Source organism: Festucalex cinctus, chromosome 14, assembly GCF_051991245.1.
Source record: "Festucalex cinctus isolate MCC-2025b chromosome 14, RoL_Fcin_1.0, whole genome shotgun sequence".
In the NCBI taxonomy this organism is placed as follows: Eukaryota; Metazoa; Chordata; class Actinopteri; order Syngnathiformes; family Syngnathidae; genus Festucalex; species Festucalex cinctus.
The window spans coordinates 19,151,744-19,172,777 of NC_135424.1; the positions used below are offsets into that span (position 1 = coordinate 19,151,744).

Below are 21,034 nucleotides of genomic sequence, written 5' to 3' on the forward strand. Positions count from 1 at the left end.
TGTTACCTTATGTTTAAAAAAGGCTTCAAAAAGAAAAAAAATATCATCGGAAATTTTCACTGGGGGAAAAAAATTGGCCAGTGGAAATTGTTTGGCTAGTAACTTTAGAGAGTCACCTCAACAGCCACGTTGGATGGTCATCAAAAAAGTTAAGGTAGAGCCCTACATATGTCACTTTGCATCATTATCTTTACGCCATGAAAAAATAATTCAGGTAAATATAGCAAAAGCTATGGCTTCAACTTAAGGTTGCTCACAAACATCCGAAAATCACTCGTCATTGTTCTGCTTGTCAGAGGTAACCGTGTTTTTGTTGTTGTTTTTTTTTAATTTCTTCTTCTTTCCAGCGGAGCAAGTTTGAGCTTCGCGTTCTCGTGGCTGCTCATGCTGATTGTGACAGTGCTCTTCCTGCCGGGCGGCAACTTGCACACACTGGTGTGTGCTCCCTGGAGAAGCGGAGAACTGCTGAAGGTAAATCATGTGTAAAATGCTTTAAATAATAAAAACCAAAAAAAAAGTCATATTCACATGAGTGAACATGCTTCCCCCCCCACCCCCCACTTTCTGATCATTTGCTCCAAAGGTGGCTCCATTCGAATTGAAGGAGTTCAAGATTTCAGGCGACAATTTGCCTGATATATTCAGGTAGAGAAACATCAACACACAAATGTTTATTCTGCATTACAAACCCAGAGTCCACCATAGTTCAGGAGTGTGCAATTAATTGTCCAAAGGGGTCAGGAGACAAAACAATATCGGCTGTCGAGGGCCACACCAACAGGCAACATCAATTGGGAAAGCATAAACTACATTGTAAATCAGATGAAACTTGGTTATAATTAGGAACTAAAAATGGTAAATACAACTATAAACATTGTCTGCAGTTTATCGCAATTGATATAATGTTTGTTTGCAGTCAGTGTCGGACTGACAAGTCTGTGTGGTCTGTACTCAAGTTGAGTGAGAAATATGATGAAATTGATCAGCAGTTCGATATATCCACGGTAAGTTTCCGCTCCTTCCACTCTCGCATTTGGTGGCAATTACGTGCACATTTTAAAGCACATCTTCTTTGTCCACAGTACGAAGATGTGCTCGATATCGGTGAGTTTGAGGTGCCCCAAATCAAGATCTTTGATGAGGAGATGGACAGAAATCTCGAGCAACTCGACAACATACCAGTTGACAAACAGGTGTGCTGAAAACACGTGTGTGTGCTCTTGAGAATTTAGTCAAAAATTGTAGTTTTATATCAAGATTTCATTGCATAGCAGTTAGGGAGTTTTTGTAGAACATCAACATGGGTAACAAGTGTGACAGTGTCTGAAGCCTGGTCTCACATTGTTTTGTGTCAAAATTAACAACTAATCGATTATCAGCTTAATCGACAATTATTTTGTCAATCGAGTAATGGTTTAGACTCCACAGCCTCTCAACAGTAATTATTCTGATTTCTGTAGTCCTTCACGAAAGCAGACTGATTATCTTTTGGGTTTAATCATAATCCGACATTTGCAAACATCTGCTTTTACTTTAGGAAACGACAAATGACAAAACCAGCAACTTGAATCAGCTCAAAAAGGGGATGGTGGTCAATCCCTTTCGTATGATATTGCTTGATTGTCATTTGTTCATTTATTAATCACTAGATAATGTCAAATACCGTATACATTAATTGGACAATTAGTAACAGTAATTAGAGAAAAAAAATGGCCTCGCTATACACTTTAATGTAAAATAAAATTTTATCCGAGTCATTTATAGAATATTTGACTCAAAATATGTTCAATACAGACAGCAAAAAATGTTTTTTCTTGGCAGACTGTCACATACAGGATTTAAAATTAGTGGGCAGAATGCTATCTTACTATACGGGAGCGTCACTAACTTCCAAGAAGAAAATAAAAGTTAACGGCATATATGGAAACTAAGCCAAATATCACTGCAATACATTCCACAAACATGGCAATGTTTTGCAGCAAATGCTGTTTTTTAAATTAAAATCAATACACAACGATGATATATTTTGACATGAAAATGCTAACCATGTATTCTAAGATGCGAGAGTTCCATCCTGTATTCCGAAATCAATATGCTATAGTTTGGAATGATGGTAGTTTTTGATGTGAAACATTAAAGTGCTGTATTTTGATGGAAAATGCTATCTCTGAATTTTTCGGGTTAAATTCCCCATCCAACATCATATTTCCAAGAAAATTACATTTTACCAGAGGTTGGCGCATCAGTGAATTTTTGAGCGTCGGTCATTCGGCAGTCGTCAACAGTCAGGACACCCTTTTCGTCCTTGTCCGTCCGCCACTATTTCAAGATGAACTGTCAATCCGTCATTAGCTCAGCAAAATGAGCGTCTGTCAATGTTTTCATCATTCGAGGTGGGCATCCGTCAATTTTCCGTCAATTTGTTACCAAAATGCGACGCCCATCATTGACGGGATGCCAGATTTATTGATCGATTGACGATTCTTCTGTCATTGCTTAGTTCGTCAATTCTTCAAAGTTTCCCGTCAATCGTCAATAAAAATGGGTGCCCATCATTGACGGATTGATGGACCTTTCGTCAATATTGATGGGATGCCCACCTTTGTATTTTAATATGGAAACATTGGTATCTTTTGAGAATATTGATGCTAGTGTTTTATAAAAAGACCATTTTGATAGTATAACACTATATTTTCCGTTATACTCCCAGGTGGATAATCCTGTGTTGGGTATTTGTTTATTTAACATGACAGTTTACTACAGTTTGTTGTAATTAGGGGAAGATTATATATTATGGGGTTACTTAACTCTGGGGTGGTTTGCCAAGGGTTTTAGCTGTACATCAGTGTATATTTAATACAATAGTTTAAAAAATAATATCATTGTCATGTTATGTCTGAGCTATCATATAATGTTTTTGATTGCACCAGATTGACACCAAGGAATTGGACAACCTAATACGGGGGTTTAACAACGCAGTGAGTCCCCTCAACAACAACTGTCTGGAATGAGCACAGTGAACGTTAACACATTTGCCAATTTTGTCACCTTTTAGGGACTGAAAAAGGAGAGCGAGGATCTGAAAACCATTAAGAACACGATAACCACGAAGATCAATCCAGATTTAGTGCGTGACCTGTTCCTCACACTATGCTTCTTTCTAGTCAACTAATAAACTAGCAAATTAACATCTTATTATACCAGGTTAAACTACCATGCTAGCGCTAAACCTAACTGTCAAACTGGCAGACAAGCCAAGTAGCTTGCCAACTGACATGCCACCTAAACAACAAGCTAGTAAACAAACGAGCTTAAAAATTTTTTTTATTCAACCAGTTAACTAACATATTAAAGTTAGCTTACAGCCTAATTAGAACAACAACAAAAAATAGTTAAAAAAACCCAAAATGCATATTTATAAAACGTAACAGATTATCTAACAAGTTAGCTAAAGGACTAATCCTGCATTCGAGGACAATAAATGCAATAAATACCAACATGCTAGCAACAAACTAATTAACTCGCTAATTGACAAAGGGGTAACCAAACTAAGAACTTACACCTACAAAACACCCATTTACAATGTTTGCTATTAAACTAACAAGCTAGCCAACAAACTAGCAGAGGTGGGCATCATCAATATACACGGATTGAGAAGGACCGTGTGTACTCAGCGCGATTGACAGAAGTAACTCGGCTTCATTCACTGCTCCGTCTGTGCATTTTTTCAAGGCTTCACATTATCAAGCATTCGCTGAAAGTGCTGAAGCACTCGCCAAAAGGTGGGCGCTTCCATCAATCATCAATTCCAGTCAATGACGATACCCACCTCTGCAAACTAGCTAGTAAGTTAAGAAACAAAACTAACTAGCTAGAAAACAGAGGTGACAAATCCAAGGCCAGAAAGGAAAAGCCCCGCTGTTTGGCTTTAGCCTCCTGTGCTAGTTAGCTAGCTCCCTAGAAGGTAAATGAGCATGACGAGTGTCAAGGTGCTATCTGTGACCCCGGCACAATCTAAGGTGCGCATGTGCGGCCATGTTGTCTCGCTAACCGACAGCAACCACACAAGGACAAATGACCTAAGTCCGTACAATCGAGGACAGGCCCGGACTGACAAAGTGAGACCAGAGGGATTTTTCCCGTTTGGCCGCCAGGGGGCGCTGTTTATTTCGGCCTGCGAATTCGTTTCAAAAGCAGCAATTAAAGTGCTTTTGGTAGAGACCTAGCCAGATCCAGACCCATTTGCCACCTCTGCTTAACAAACAATTTAGCTAACTAACAATATAAATAAATACCAAGACTGCTAGGAAACGAGTTAGCCAATAAACTGAAATAAACTAAACTAACTGGCTAAATACAGCCTTACCAACAGCAACAACATAATAAGTTAGTTGACAAAATGTCTGTCGAATAAAGTAACAAGCAACCAAACTGATACCAAGCACGCTATGAAACTAACAAACTAGCCTACAAATTAACCGATGAGCTGTTTAAATAAACTACAAAAACAAACTAGTTAACTAAACCAGTAACACACTAGCAAACAAACGAGCAAAGTAACACGCAAACAAACAACGACAGGCTAACAACAAACTACCCTAACAAACTAGTTAGATTTACAACTAGCATGCTAGCTAATGAATAAGCTAAGTAACCAGCTAACACACAGCAAGCAAACCATTATCAACTTGGTCGTGAATAATCTGCATTCCATCCTTGAATGTGGCTGTAACCCTTCAGACCAGTGATTCTCAACCAGTGTGCCGCGACAGCAGTGGGCTGTGATCGACCATCAGGTGTGCTGCGGGAAATTATTCACGGTCAATATTTGGATGAAAAATGATTAGTTTTCTTATTAAACTGTTTTGGTTAATTTATCTTTGCCAACCACATTTATTAACAGGAACCACAATCAAATAATCTTGCACTAGCTGACTAAAAGTTTGTTTTCGATGTGAAATAGGTGCCTTGGCTCAATGAAGGTTTAGAAACACTGCTCTAGACTGTAAAATGATGTACGATGTCAACTGTTGCTCAACATCTGCTTTTCCTTTGCAGGTCAAAATGAGCGCCACTGTAAAAAAGATAAAGGTGAGCTCATCTTACAACACACATACTGTACTTACATAGATAAGATAGATAACATCTATTGATCTATTGTTCTGTTTGGCCAGTTTCCCATAGATTTCGAATTGTACGATGGAATATTAGGGCTACACACCCACACACACACACACACACACACACCACTATGTAGGTGTGTGTGTGTGTGTGTGTGTGTGGGGGGGGGGGGGGGGGTTTGGGGGGGGGGGGTGGTTAAATTTAAAGAAAAGTACAAATATTTGTTGGTTCTAATGACAGATTTTCATAAACGTTCAACACCAAGTACCAGGTTATATTTCGGAATTACAGCCCAAGTGCTTTTTAGGACATTCAGAACTTCCTTTCCTGTGTTTTGTATAAGCTCGATCTTACACACAAAAACTTGAAACGTTTCTACACGAGCTGTCAAAATTTGAGGTAATTCCAACGAAATTTGTCAAAATTATTGGCCTACGAAATGGGGTCAAACATTTTGGAACAACACATATATATATATATATATATATATATATATATATATATATATATATATATATATATATATATATATATATATATATATATATATATATATATATATATATATATATATATATATATATATATATATATATATATATATATTAGAAGGGGTTAGTGCTGTACTCAGAAAAAAAAGTGGCAAATTTGCAAGTTTATTTCTTGTAATTTTAATAGTTTTATAAACTGTCAAATTTGCCACTTAATAAAGTTAAATTTGGGAGTTTTTTCTACCTCCCCTCTAAAAAATAGTATACGTGTCCCCAATACGCTGTCGTACTTTTGGATTTTGGCCATTTACAAGCCATTATCCATACATACATATAATACATCCATATAGTGCATACATACATGATCATGTGCCTATCATAAATGCATTAATAAAAAGTACTGTACTCCTACTTCTAGGACATGGTGGAAAAGTTGAAGGAGGCAGAAAAGAGTCTGGGAAAGGAGAATGAGGAAGTCTTCAAGGAAGTGAGTGGAATCGCATAATCTCCCCGCTTTCTCTCTCTCACTCTCTCTCTTTCTCTCTCTGTCTCTCTCTGTTTCACTCTCAATCTCACTCTGTCTCTCTCTGTTTCTCTCTCTCTTTCTCTCTCACTCTGTCTCTCTGTTCCGCTCTCTCTCACTCTCTGTTTCTCTCTCTCTCTCTCTCTCTCTCTCTCTCTCTCTCTCTCTCTCTCTCTCTCTCTCTCTCTCTCTCTCTCTCTCTCTCTCTCTCTCTCTCTCTCTCTCTCTCCTGCTCCCTTCTTGCACTTGCTCTCACAAAAACATATAATAAGTGTCTATTTGGAATATGCATTTGCAATTTATGACCCCCCCCCCCCCCTTGGTATTATTTTTCATAGTCTATAGTTGGCTTTACACTAACTACTTTGATCTGTGTGCCATTATTTTTTAAAAATATTTATTTACAAACTGTCCATCCATCCATTTTACGAACCGCTTACTCCTCACAAGGGTCGCGGGGGGTGCTGGAGCCTATCTCAGCAGGCGGGGTACACTCTAAACTGGTCGCCAGCCTGTTCTCATAATAATGCTTCATCTTTCCTTTTTAATGTTTCCTCTTTAAAAGCTTATTCTCATAAAAATTGAAATACTTAATTCTTGTAAAATAATAATCTTCAGGATTTTAATATTTTTCTGATGATTCTTTGTCACCCACAGAATGTTAAAAATACCGTGAAAGAAACAATGACTTCACTCCTTAAATGTATGAAATTTCAGGTAAGGACTTAAACTACAGGTGTGCATGTTGTGTTTGCTTAACTAACACATTGCAACAAACAAGAGTCACTCACTCACTCACTCACTCACTGGAAGTGACCCAATGCCACCTGCACCAAAGGCAAGTGACTTCACCTTTGTCACGTACAATATATGCACATATAACTTAACATCCGTAATGGGAAATTCTCACCCGAATCAAGTCAAGAGTTCCCATCATGTTAATCTACCAATTAATGATTTTGTTATTAATGGGCAAACAAAAAAAGGCTATGGTAAAGATATTTTTGGGCAAATTGTTACAAAGCATTTCCAAACACACGATATCCATAAATTTTAAAATACCAGACTTGGAGTCTATAAGTAATTGATTAGTTGATTCTCTGTAGCCAACCTTATTCATTATTCTAATTGCATTCTTCTGTAATTATTAATTGGGCCTGTATTTGTCTATTATGTTTCCCTAAACCTCAGCATTATTTAAGAAATTCTTTATTTGCTATACTTTGTAAGTAATTTACCAAGGTAACTAGAAAAAAACAAACCTTCCCAGGTTACAGAGGATATGGCCCGCTGCGGTCCTCTGGCTGCTGCCTTGGACTCTGCTGAGAGCATCGTGTGTTTTTCCCTTGTGTCATCTCTGGTAAGCAAAAACCAACAAAGCAGGAAATACCAGATCCAAATGATTCATTTGGGATTGGAGCTACTGCTCACTGTATGTCTTGCTTACCTTTAGAATGCCTTCTGGTTCAGTCTCGGCTGGTGCGTGACTTTCTTTGTCCCCAGCATCGTACTCTCCTTGAAACTAGCAAAGTACTACAGGAGAATGAAGCATCCTGATCCCAAGGAGTGAGTACATTTACACCAGAGTGTCCGTGCAGCCTTAACCCATATTAACATGAAACTGACTCCAGCCTTTCTGTGTGGCGGGTGCAGGATTTTTAGGTCCTCCCAAGATCCAAATACTGATATTTAAAAATATTTTTGATTTAGCTCTTATGAAAATAATACCGTTTTTAATGACAAATTAATACGTTTTGGGGTTTTTTTCTTTTCAAAGGAGCGAATTGTCACATTCCGGGGTTATTATGGTGGATGTAGGAACCTACTCCAGACCATCAGGGGGACAAGGCAAAAATTCAGTATCGGCGGATGTAGGAACCCACTCCAAACCAGCAGGGAAAGAAGGCAGAAATTCAGTATCGGGGGAGTCAGGTAGATATTCAGCATCAGGGGAGGAAGGATCCCACAGCAGACCAGCAAGACAAGGCAGAAATACAGGACCTCATCACAAACGAAATATAAAGGTATTTATCCCATAAAACAAACCTCACGAGCAAGACCGGCCACAAGAAAACAAATCACACAAAACAAAAGTAATTGTAATCTAGGCAACCAATTAATGTATTCCAATCCAATATGCTGATGAACTGGATTAGGTTGAATTATTTATTTAGCCATCCATCTATTCATTTTACCACGTGAGCCAATATGGTATTATTGGAACTGCCCAACCTCCATATTTACAATTGTCACCTCTTACCAGGAAGCCCATATTTAAATGAATACATTTATGACAACCCAACTGAACATTTCTGGCGTGCTGATGTGTTGTTTCCAGTGACAAGAAATGAGATTGACAGAGTGAGGACATGATCCCCATCTCCAGAGTGACAACGGCGAGAGTTGGACAACTGAAGACATAAGAAATGAATTGTGTAAAGCACTCTGGCACAGATGTTGTACATAGATATAGATATAAAAGTAGATAGATCAAATATTGATTTAAAAAAAAAAAAAGATCATGGCACTTAAGCTGCTTCCTGCTTTCCTAGTGTGTAGACGCAATCTGCTCTGCTCCTGCTTTGCTTTGCATTCTTTCAGCTGATAACTTCTTTTTTTTTTCTTTCTTTTTCTGGGATTTTTCCTGGACATTTGCCTCGATGTGGCTGTACTACCTTTTTGTTTGGTAGATACAACCAGCTGGGCGCATTTTTCAACATTGTTTTTTTTTTTTTGGAAACTCCTCACGATAACGTGAGCACGGCCTGCTAATCAGCACGCGACTGCTACTAGCAGCATGGCTGGACGAATGATGCCTTCCATCTCGACCGATGAATACCACAAACTTCTTCAGAAGATGGCAGTGCTGGAGACAAGAATGCGCCGCCTTGAAATGTTTGTGGAGGTGAATGTAAAATCGTGGAATGACACCACACTGCCAATGTCTCCAAACGGTGGTCATGAGCATGCTAACAAACAGCTAGCTCCATCCACCAACCCTCTGTGGAATGTGCTGGGAGCAAAGCCAAAACTGAGGAGTCGTCGCCCAACAGCTGGACCTGACCGCCAACTAATGCCTGAGGAAACACGTCGGCCTATGCAAAAGGCTACCTCAACCCCAAGAAATCAGTCTTGGACGTTGGTACCAGCAAGAAAAAGGAAACCGTCTCTTGGCCGACGAAGACAAAATACTGATATCGAACTGAGAAACAGGTTTGCCGTGCTGTCGCCGAGCCAGCAAGCCTCGGGGGATCACAGCACCAGTCAAAGGTTTGAAACCGGACCTCCTCAGCAAATCCGTTCAGCTACTGAAACACAAACACTGATAATAGGCGACAAAGCCTTGTTTGGTGTTAAACGTCTGTGCAGCAGAAAAAACACAAAAGTTCTGTGTTTTGCTAATGACATGGTGCTGGACATTTCTGAAAAAGTCGACAAGATTGCTACTGACTACCCGACTGTGAGATCGATTGTGATTCACACAGGAGCATTCGATGTGTTGAAAAAACAGTCGGAGATACTGAAGCAAGACTTTATTACCCTTCTACACAAGCTAATATGCCTAAACGCAGAGGTTTTTCTGAGTGGTCCTCTGCCTACTGTCCGACCAGGTGATGAGCGTTTCAGTCGGATTATGTCACTCTCGAGATGGCTGAAAAGCATCTGTGCTTCTTACTCAGTGAACTTTATTGACAATTTTTCTATGTTTTGTGAACGTCGCCATCTTTTCCAACGCAATGGGATTTATCTCAATAAGCAGGGAGTCAGATTACTGACAGCCAACATCTTCCATAGCGTGCGTCACTGGACGCTATGTTCCCAAAACAAAGGACATGAAACACAACAACCGATAAGAAGAGGATCTGGTGAGGCTAGCTCACTATCTTGCACTCCCTGCCCTTCAGAACAGACTGATTTGTCCTCATCTGCCCACACTCCAAACACCGAACATCCAGCTCCCCTGCTCCCGAACGACACCTGCCAAACACCACCACGACCACCACCACCAGTTTCACTACCAGATGCACCCCTGCGCTGTTCATCGCCCCCAAGCGACACCTGCCAGACAGCGCCACTACCGGATTCACTGCCGGATGCACCCCCGCGCTGTGCACCGCCCCCGAATGACCCGATGACTGACTCGCCAGCGAGTCTCACCAACAGGTTGAGCAATCTGGTCAATCTCTCCATACAGCTAAATAAAAGTCTCTCCAGGCAGCTGCCTGCTGATGACGGTTCGCCCATGCTCCCCCCAAGACGCCACATTCAGCTATCCACTAATCGTCTGACTCCACCAAGCCTCAGCATACAGCTCCCCACCCGCCGACCTCCATCTTTGGCTATGGAGAATCTCAACTATAGCTCGGTCTGATATGCTTTGGGTCCAGACTACATATACAATATAAAAAACGTGTGTTCCCAGAATAAGTCAGGACCCAAGGAAGCTTGTAGCATTCCTGTGATTACAAGAAGTAGAAAGTTGGCAAAAGAAATGAGAAGAAATAAGTCAGAAGCTACAAACCTAGTCAGTATAGCTTGTGAACCTCTGACTAAACCAGCGTCTCCGATTGCCACTGTGAGACTAGCGCTACTAAATACAAGATCATTAGTTAACAAATCATTGTTGATTCATTACATTATTTTGACATATGATCTTGACTTATTTCTCCTCAGTGAAACATGGCTAACAGAAGGTTCCTGCAACACGGTTCTCAATGAGGCAACACCAACAAATTTTAGTTTCATGAACAAATGTCGTAATGGCAAAAAAGGTGGTGGACTTGCTGCCATTTTTAAATCTCTATTTCAGTGAAAAGAAATTTCATTGGGAAGCTTTAATTCATTTGAATATCTTAGTCTTTTGGTAAAAGGTGAACCAAACATCGTCATTGTCATAATTTATAGACCTCCAAAACAAAAAGGCAGATTCATGGAGGAATTTGAAGAAATGCTGTCAGTAATTTGTACCGACTATGATTATCTGGTCTTAACTGGAGACTTTAACATTCATGTTGACAACAACTTGGATAAAAATACCAAAGAATTTTGTAATATACTTGATACTTTTGGTCTCTCACAACATGTAAAAGGTCCAACACACAATCAAGGTCACATTCTTGATCTCGTCATCTCTAAAGGTGTTGACATTTTATCTGTTGAGGTGAAAGATCTGGCTATTTCAGATCATTCCTGTGTGTTTTTTGAATTACAAACAATCCCAGAAGTTCAAACAACTACTGTCTCGATTAAAAAAAGGTACATAAATGAGAATACAAGCAACATGTTTATGGAATTAATGGCTGCATCACCAACTGTAAATGCAGAGACCGTTGATGAACTTCTGGATGAATTCACCTAAAAAATCTCAAATGTTTTGGATGCTGTTGCTCCTATTAAAACTAAGACCATTTCATCCCGAACTAAAACACCTTGGAGGTGTACTACCAACATAATGACTTTGAAATCTAAATGCAGAAAAGCAGAGCGAAAGTGGAGAAAAACTAAACTCCAAGTTCATTTTGACCTGTACAGACAATGTCTTTGTCATTTTAACCAAGAGTTAGTAATAGCTAGACAACAACACTTTTCTGAAATTATTAGTAGGAACCTCAACAATACACGCACTCTATTTGGCGTGGTTGACAAACTTACAAATCCCCCAAATCAAACAGCGCCAGAACTCCTCTGAACAGATAAATGCAATGAATTTGCCTGCTACTTTAGTGAAAAAGTACAAGCCATCAGGTCAAACATTGTTACAAACCAGCAAAATAACAAAACGATGCTGCACTTAAAATCACCTAGGAATAATTTAATTACCATGACAGAATTTGACTCAGTGGATCAAAATACTGTAGTAGACTTGGTTCAGCAATTGAAACCTTCCACGAGCTGTCTTGACTCAATACCATCTGGCTTTTTCAAAACCATTGTGAAATCTGTTCAGATCGATTTGCAACAAATAATTAATTGCTCACTTCAATCAGGTGAACTTCCTAAATGTCTGAAAGTAGCCGCCGTCAAGCCCATTCTAAAAAAGAGAACACTGGATGTCTCCCTGCTAGAAAATTATAGGCCAATCGCAAACCTTCCCTTCGTAACTAAAATAGTTGAAAAAGTGGTTTTTAATCAACTCAGCAATTTTTTGAGCTTAAACGGACTTTTGGATAAATTCCAGTCAGGTTTCCGACCTCATCACAGTACAGAAACAGCTCTGATTAAAGTACTGAATGATATAAGATTGAGCACTGATGCAGGGAAGGTATCAGTGCTCGTCTTGTTGGACCTCAGTGCAGCATTTGACACGATTGATCATAATATACTGTTAGACAGGCTGGAAACTTGGGTGGGATTAAATGGAACAGTCCTTAAATGGTTCACGTCCTATTTGGAGGAAAGAAGTTACTTTGTGACCATTGGAAATTTTGAATCTGATCGAAAGGCCATGACATGTGGGGTTCCTCCAGGGTCAGTCCTTGGACCCCTGTTGTTCAGTCTGTATATGTTACCTTTGGGTCAAATGCTTCAGAACACCGATGTTGACTATCATAGTTATGCAGATGACACACAACTGTATTTATCTATGTCCCCAAATGACAGCAGTTCTATTAACGCATTGTGTCATTCTCTAGAGCAAGTTAACAACTGGATGAACCAAAATTTCCTTCAGCTGAACGAAAACAAAACGGAGCTCATTGTTTTCGGCAATAAAGAAAAGAGGATTGCTGTTAAAAAACAGCTTGAGTCACTGTCTTTAGAAACTAAAGACCAAGTTCGAAATCTTGGGGTATTAATAGACTCAGATCTGACCTTCAGTAATCAAATTAAATTTATCACTAAAACAGCCTTTTATCAGCTGAAAAACATATCCAGACTGAAGGACTGCATGCTTCAAGCAGACCAAGAGAAGCTTATCCATGCTTTTATCTCCAGCAGACTAGATTACTGTAACGGTCTTCTAACTGGACTCTCTCAAAAGAACATGAGACAATTGCAGCTCATTCAGAACGCTGCAGCTCGAGTTCTGACCAAAACAAAAAGATCAGAACATATTACTCCAGTACTTAAGGATTTACACTGGCTCCCTGTCAGCTGTAGAATCGATTTTAAAGTTCTGCTACTCGTCTATAAATCACTAAATGGTTTGGGTCCTGAATATATCCAAGAAATGCTGATTGAGTACAAGCCCAGCAGGGCTCTGAGATCTACAGACTTGGGCCAACTAGTGGAACCCAGAGTTCGAAGCAAACATGGTGAAGCTGCATTTAGCTATTATGCTGCACACAGATGGAATAGGCTACCAACAGAAGTGAAGTCAGCCCCGAGTGTAAATGCTTTCAAATCCAGGTTAAAAACTTTGCTTTTTTCTTATACCTTTGATTAGGGACTTTTAAACAGCTTTAATTAAGTGTTTTTTTTATTATTATTATTTTTATTTTTTATTTTTATCATTATCATTTTAAACTTCCTTATGTTAAATTTTTTAAAGTTTGTTGAATAATGTTTTAAGATTGTTAGTTTGTAACCTATTTTCATTTATTTTTCTTCCTCTGAATGTTAACTACTGTTTCTTGATGCTTATGTGTTGTCTTTCCTCGTGTAAAGCACATTGAGTTGCCTTCTGTATGAAATGTGCTATACAAATAAACTTGCCTTGCCTTGCCTTAAGTGCTATATTTTTTTCCATTTTAACCTGTATATATGTTACTGTATTTACGCCATTTTGTATGTAGCCTACTTGACTGAATTAGATGGTCATGCAAAATGAAATAGGTAGCATGAGTTTTCTTTAGAGAGTAAAGTTTGATGATTTGTCATCAATGCATATGAGTTAGGCCTATCCTGGAGGTCCCCAACCCTTACGCTGGTCCAAATATTGCTGCTAAAATCCTGCCCACCAAATGAGGACAATACATGTCAAATTGCACTTTTTTGAAAAATCTGCACAATTTCCTGATTTTGGTGCAAGAGAAAGGTGACCTCTTTTTGGCTTAGCAATTTATTTTTTAATGTTTTAAAAGTTATTTTCTACTGATTGTTTTGGACAGTTTTGCAATTGTGGTCATGTGATGCAGACGCAGCACTTAATGTGGTCTTATCCAAATTTGAGCCCACAAACGGTTGCGTGGAGAACACTTTATATGGGTACAAAACTGCTCTAAAGTCATTGTATGGGTTGTACAGGGCCTCGATGCTTAAGCCCACCAAATATTTTAAAATACACTGGGAAATTATATTCATGTACCACAAAAGCTGTTCAACAGAGCAATTAGGCTCCTTTGTAACAAGCTGTGATATCATTCAATTGTTTTAATACTTTTTTTCCTGTATTGTTCAATAAAATATATTTGCATCCATTTTCTACTTTTGTCTCATTACTGGTGAGCTATTACAAATATCCTAATGAATATATAATGCATATAAAACATTTAAAATATACAGTAGACTGATACCAATACACACTAAATAAAATACGTTTTCCCAAAAAATCACGAGTGAACATGTAAATTAAAATTAGCCATGCAGTCACTGACCTTTTTCCAAAAACAAGAGACAAAATGAAACAATACGTTGCCATAATAACTATCAGGAGCAAAGAAAAATTATTAGCATCTAAAAGATTTGACTTATTGTGATGCCAGTGCCGCCATGCACAGAAGACGACTAGTAATGGTAATTTGTAAAGCGGGAAAGTGTACTAGAAATGAAACTTGGCGCAATGCAGCAGAGTCTGGCCGCTCATAAACTACAGTACATTGATACTGTAGTTGCGATTTGTAATGGTTGGTTACTCATTATTCCAGTAAAACCTATGAAGTGCCACGAGGTGGCAGTGTCATGCTGCAAACGCCTTGTTACATCACCATTACACCAGTTAGGCATAAATCAGATTATTATTTTACAGCACGAGGCTTTAATTTCTCCAAATAAAACTTTCTACAACATTTCTGAGAAATCACATTGTCCCATCACGGGTAATCGAATTTTCGAACTGGCTTGATCCTACAGATTGTGCAGCCTAGGTATCCCTAATGTTGTGGGCCTGGAAGCAAGGTGTCAAATTCCATCAGGTATCTCCTGGGCTGGGAGTCCCAGCCTGGGACACCTCGTTTATTCTCGGTCTTCATTTGGACTGCTGCTGTGATCCTTAACACCTTCTTGTGGAACCTGCCCACTGAATGTAAGAATGAACATCTGCTGATAAGAAATATCAGTTCCAGAAACTCACAGAGGAGCGCATTCGTGTAGTATTTCCGAACATCCGGGTATTTCTGATATTTTCGCAATGCAACGCTTCCTTTACATGGTGAAAACAAACGGCTTATAGAATTGCTTTTGCCTGTCACTAGCATACAAACCAGACAGATGGTTACAGTAGTCAAAAGACATTTTCCAACAGCGATAAGGAAAACGTAGTTATGAAAATATATTTAAATAAAAATCTATTGTATTTTAAAAACCTGTTAAACATAAATAAAATTCATTTATGTACACCACAAGAGCTTGGACTTTTTTTTCCCCCTGAGAAAACATTGCTAATCAGAAATACAGTTAATATGTTTTAGGAAAGACACGGCTGAATTGTGTAGTAAATAGGCACAACCATTTTATCACAGTTTTAATATACATTAAATACTCCGTTTTTAATTAGTTTTTTTTTTTTTTTTTTTTACATATGAAAGACCCTTTTTGGACAAAAATTGTCAAAGCCACATTAATAACTAACCAATTAAATTACCACTGAATCAAGTGTTGATAAATTGAGGACAACAGTCAGCTGTTCAGTCACACGGAATGTGTTCAAACTACACAGTGTTCAAACTACACAACAGCAGGAATGACATTCAAACCAAAGCAACCATCTTGGTTGATACTATCACTAAAGTGTCTACAGTGGTGGCTTTTAGGCTACAAATCTTATTGTTAAATAGCGACATGACAGACTGATGTGAAATGAACATTCAGCATGGAGGCCAACAGAGACAAATTGTATGCAGCTCACTGTGGACGACTGTGTGAGACCATGTGACCCCCTCTCATGCTGGAATTACTCCTAAATTGAATTTCAAGTCCCAACTATTAGTCTCTTTTCCGTTGGCATCTCTGTCAGGAATGTCTTGTGAGTAGGAAAAGGGGGGTGGGTCACGATGACAGCACCAGACAGTGTGGAGCATTTAGGGGCAAACTTTTCTTTGATGTGTCAGTTAAAAATCAACCCATGTCCACACGCACACGAGTAGTTTTGAAATGAAAATTTTCAACGTCTCCATTGCCAAAATGTATGCGAGAACAATTTTCAAGGTGTCAAGTGCTTTGGATAATTTGGAGTTATCAATGAACCCAACATGCATGTTTTTGGAACGTAAGAAGAAGATTCAAACCCAAAACTTCTCTCACCACTGACCCACCATGCTGGCCTTAAATCAAATGGTAATTTTAAAAACACCGAAGTTTGTGTGAATGTGGCCAAATTGTCTTGACAATATTTTCCATACAGTCCCGCTAGTCTAAACACAATATTCGGATTTATACATTATGTTTGTGGTTGATGAGTTAGGCAGCAAAATCCATCCATTTTTAACCATTTTATGGGGCGGACATTTTGTCACTTGCTGCCAAGTGAAAATTACATCACAGTTGCTCAGGCAACAACCAATCATGGCTCAACTGTTTTCTGAAGCTGAACCGTGATTGGTCGTTACTTGAGCAACTGTGATGTCATTTTCAGTCAACAGCATGTGGCAAAATGGCCACCTGCTAAGATGAATAAAAACAGGTAGATTTAGTGCTTAACTCATATTCAACAAATGCAATATTTATCAGAATGTTGTGTTTAGACTAGTGGGAGCACATACATTACTGTAAAGAAAATTTGTGAGTTCTCTTTAACATAACTGTGGCAAGACAATACTAACTCATCCGCATGCATGTAATACTTGAAAGAATAAATTACTTCACCGGCGCACTATGTACACGTTAAAATTAGCAGAAGTATTTACATGGCAACACAGTGAGTAGTCATCGCTGGTAAGGCCATTATGAAGGGGAAGTCAGCCTTAAACATATGTGACCTCAGTTGTCTAAACGTCACATTCTGATTAATATTACATTTGTGGAGGAAATCTCTGGGGGCGGCCATTTTCCTACTTGCTGACGAGTGAAGATGACATCAAAGTTGCTCAGGCAACCAATCACAACAAGTGATCTGTGACTGGTCATCTGTTGTGTCCTGAGTAATGTGATGTCATTTTCACCTGACAGCAAGTGGCAAAATGGCCGCCTTCTGATATTGGTAAAAACTGCTGGATTTTGCTGCTTAACTCATATTCCACTAATGCAATATTAACCAGAATTCCGTATTTAGACGAGTGGGGCTGCATAGAATATATTATTGTCAAAAAAATTTGGGGGGGGTTGACCTCCCCTTTAAAAAGTATATGTTGTCACATCATAGACGGTCAGCAGGGAGAACCAGGAAGCATGGCGCTGTCCCGGGATGAGTCTGTGCCAGTTCTGGATGGTTCTGTGGGCTGGCGGGGAGGTGCAGGAGGCGGGAAGGAGGGGGACTGGAGGATGTCGGCATAGCGCTGGCTGGGCTTGGTCTCTCTCTGGAGAACTTTTCTCAGCAGAGGTTTGAGGAGGCCGATGGTCACCTGACCACCTTGCGGGTCAGCAAAGGGAGCTGGGGCGGAGCCCGGCCTGAAGGGCATGGAAGGGTGCGAGGGGGCTGGAATGCTGGGCGGTGGGAGGTTTTTCAGCACCAGGTTCAGAATGGTGGTGACGGTGAGGTCCTCGGGGCACAGGGCCCACAGCAGGTCCAGATAGGGGTCCAGTTCTCTGTGCTGGGTCACCTCACATAGCAGAGTGGTGAAGATCTCCTTGTTGAGCAAGGGACTCTGCTTGCAGAACCTCTGGGCCACCTGGGTCACCTTCTCCCATTGCCGCTGTCCAATCAGGATCCTCAGCGCCTGGAGGACGGCGTTGGGCCGCCCGCTGACCATTAACACTTCCACCTCCAGTTCCCGCCGCTGGTCTCGATCCGTCCCCGCGCTCGACAGGACGCCCAGGGCGCGCTTATATAGGGGCACGTTGTTCTCGCCGTTGTCTCCTCTTCTGGCGGGGAAGCTCCAGGAGGAGGCGGCCAGACTCAGGCCCAGCCCGGCCGAGCCCTGCTGTTCCTGGCTGAGCTCAAGGAAGCGGGGCAGCCAAGCGGGCCGGAAGCGTAAAACCGAACGGCAGAGGAGCTCGAAGACCGGCAGGGCGACGGGCGAAGGGGAGCTTGCCGACCCGGATGTACAGTTGGCGTTGTGATCCGCTTCGGGGCTGTTCCCAAGCTTTGACCCGAGCGCCGGCAAGCTGGGCGCGGGACCCAGGACGGTTTTCCACACGTCCGGGGGCGCCCGGCTGGACAGGGAGCCGTCCCCATTGTGGTGGAGCCGGAGAGCAGCTTGCGCCGCCCTCCACGATTGGCAGGGGAAGACGGCGAAGATGGAGTTGAGGTAGAGCAGCTCGTCCTGATGCAGCTCGGAGGACAACAGCAGCCGGCCTACTTCTTTCTCCACTAGACTCTCACAAAGCGCCTCCACTTCTTCCACGGTTCCCCTCACCAGGGTCCCCTTCAACTCCTCCACAGCGACCAAAGCCTTCAGCTCAGGCTCCAGCGAGACTTTCAGCTTGTCTTCCCCCACATCACCTCCGATTTCTCCATTTTGGGACGGCTCCTCTGCTCTCTGCTCGAGCCTCAGGTGGTCACTGAGGATGGATGCTAAAGAGATGGGCGCCTGGAACCTCCCGCCTTTCTTCAAGATGTCCACAGTGAGTCGGGTGCTACTCAGACTCCTCTGCTGGTAGTATTTACAAGCCTCCTCAAACACAGCTTCCACCAGTAGGGCACCAGGGTGAATATTCTCCATTGCGGTGAAAGAAGGCAACTTCATTTTTAGGTTTACAGCGTCCATTTCCTGGCACACCACTTTAAAAAGTCCAGTTTCTGAGAACAAGTGGGGTGATCCATCAGACTTTAAGGCAAATAAAACCCCCTCCCAGTTTAGTATTATTTTTTCCAACTCGCTGCCACACTTTAAGTCTATAAAATAAAGATTTTGGCCTAAGACCAGCAGCAACATGTCCTGATATGTGCAGAGGCTGGTATGTGTAGCGAATTTCAGCGGGCAAGTGTCCACCATCTTGTATATACAACGCAGCGTCCCGTCACTTTGCAGGAGACACACCCAGCCCGTGTTGAGAAGTAACAGCAACCCGCCACAAGCCGAAGGAGAGGCACTGAGGATCTCAGGTGGATCAAGAGCTGACAGAAACCCTAAGCAGTCTGTAATCAGCTTCCTAAAATCGGACTCTTTTGCTGACTGCTTTTTCAAAGGGGTGGCTTTGCACACGCTGCTGATACGGAAGAAGTCCTGGCGAGGGCACCAAGAGAGGAAGAACTTGCCAAGTGGTTTTGATTTGACGTCCGGGAGGAGGTGCACGTACTGCCCCGAAGCGACCATGGTGAATCGAGGGTTGCTGTGGAGGGCGATTTTCACCCCTCCTAAAATGACTCCCCCCTCCTCCAGTTCAAAGTCCCTCCTGCAGATGCAATGTCTCAGTTTATTCCTGACAGAGCTGAGGACGGGGGAGCTCTCGGAGGGGGGCCTCTCCTCACACCAGATGATTAGATTAGAGCAGGCGCACACAGACACCACTCTGGCCCGGGGACTGTTACACAAATCGGCTCTTTGCAGGAGACTCCAGCCTCCTTTGCAATCCTGGAACTTCCAAATCTCAGTTTGTCCGTTCTCATAAACCACAGCCACAGTCACAAAGTCCCTTTTGACGCCATTATTATTCTTATTAGTGTCCAAATATAAAATATCCACAATGGGAATCCCTCGTGTCGAACACAAATCCAGCGTCCTCTGTGCGTGGACCAGCTGAGGTCTTTCATACTTGTCCACAGTCACAAGACCGACCTTCGGCTTGTGGAGGATGACATGAACGTGACGTCCATCGGGACTCAGACGAACGTTTGCAAGTCTGTTGCGAGGCTCCTTTTTCAAACACTCGTACAGTTCATTCTTGCCGGTATAGTCCCCAAAATCAGACACTTGCCTCAGCACAAAACGCGACATGGCTCCCATAAAGCGAGTAGCGGAATGTACGTATCAACTAGCCCGCTAGCACACCAACCTGCTAACCGAATGGCACCCCGTCATGTCATGTGAGCGCGATTCCCTCGTCCGCCGGGGAGGGAAATAAACTCAGACATGGCTCGGCTGCCGGTCCAAGTGGTATCAGCCGATGACCGGGAAGCTCCGCTGTGTCACTGACGATACACAACGAGGTAGTCCCGAGAGCGAAGGACTCCGGATCATTCCGATGCTACACGGGGGCTAGCTGACATCACGGGACTGCTCATTTCCGGACACAGTGGGTGATTTGCATAAAGAGGAGGTCCGAGGAAGAATGAACTTTGAGGTGTATTTGCAATCAATCAGTGCCTGCCCAAAAAAAGGTTGAGATGACTGCAATGTCGTGTGAAATAAATTATAGTCCTAAAACAGTTACATTTTACATCCCTTTATTTTTTATTTTTTTTATTTTCTTGTAAGTGTAGCAAGTGTCACCTTAAGGTGTCGCTGTTGCCCATCAATTAAATTAAGGTTAAATGAGAGCAGGTGTGCGTGTGTGGTTAAAAACGCCAGATTGAGTGGAGCATCGGAGTGACTGCTGGGCTCGCACGTAGGTGCTTACGAAGTGAAACTGTTGGTGAGTGACGTTAAGACTGTTTGTTTTGAGTGTGAGATTTTAATTTTTAATTTATTTATTTATTTATTTATTTTTTTATTTATTTTTATTATTTTTTTGTACAACAGGACTATATGATGCCATGCCGACGTAG

At 41.3% G+C, this 21,034-nt stretch overlaps 2 protein-coding genes across 8 annotated transcripts in view; one reads left to right on the forward strand and one right to left on the reverse strand.

Annotated features, from left to right (window-relative positions):
• LOC144000908 (prominin-2-like) overlaps positions 1–8,667 on the forward strand; it is a 29,031-nt gene extending 20,364 nt beyond the window's left edge. For 3 of the 7 annotated variants that reach the window (XM_077494690.1, XM_077494689.1, XM_077494691.1), the window contains 13 exons: positions 348–471; positions 584–645; positions 917–1,004; positions 1,083–1,193; positions 2,931–2,978; positions 3,056–3,127; positions 5,059–5,091; positions 6,031–6,099; positions 6,793–6,852; positions 7,406–7,495; positions 7,589–7,701; positions 7,913–8,159; positions 8,474–8,667. In XM_077494690.1, coding sequence (XP_077350816.1) covers positions 348–471; positions 584–645; positions 917–1,004; positions 1,083–1,193; positions 2,931–2,978; positions 3,056–3,127; positions 5,059–5,091; positions 6,031–6,099; positions 6,793–6,852; positions 7,406–7,495; positions 7,589–7,701; positions 7,913–8,159; positions 8,474–8,476 — 1,120 coding nt within the window. In that variant the 3' untranslated portion in view covers positions 8,477–8,667. The remainder of the gene's footprint in view (positions 1–347; positions 472–583; positions 646–916; positions 1,005–1,082; positions 1,194–2,930; positions 2,979–3,055; positions 3,128–5,058; positions 5,092–6,030; positions 6,100–6,792; positions 6,853–7,405; positions 7,496–7,588; positions 7,702–7,912; positions 8,160–8,473) is intronic. The other 4 variants (XM_077494692.1, XR_013278323.1, XM_077494693.1 and 1 more) reach the window with 4 other exon arrangements.
• A 7,072-nt stretch (positions 8,668–15,739) lies between these two features.
• On the reverse strand, positions 15,740–20,551 carry hps6 (HPS6 biogenesis of lysosomal organelles complex 2 subunit 3). Its single transcript, XM_077494688.1, has one exon. The coding sequence runs from the start codon at positions 20,271–20,273 to the stop codon at positions 17,595–17,597; it is 2,679 nt and encodes an 892-aa protein (XP_077350814.1). The 5' UTR covers positions 20,274–20,551; the 3' UTR covers positions 15,740–17,594.
• Positions 20,552–21,034: the final 483 nt, after the last annotated feature.

Coding starts and splice junctions, on each gene's coding strand:
- hps6 (XM_077494688.1), bottom strand. CDS start 20,273: ATGGGAGCCATGTCGCGTTTTGTGCTGAGGCAAGTGTCTGATTTTGGG.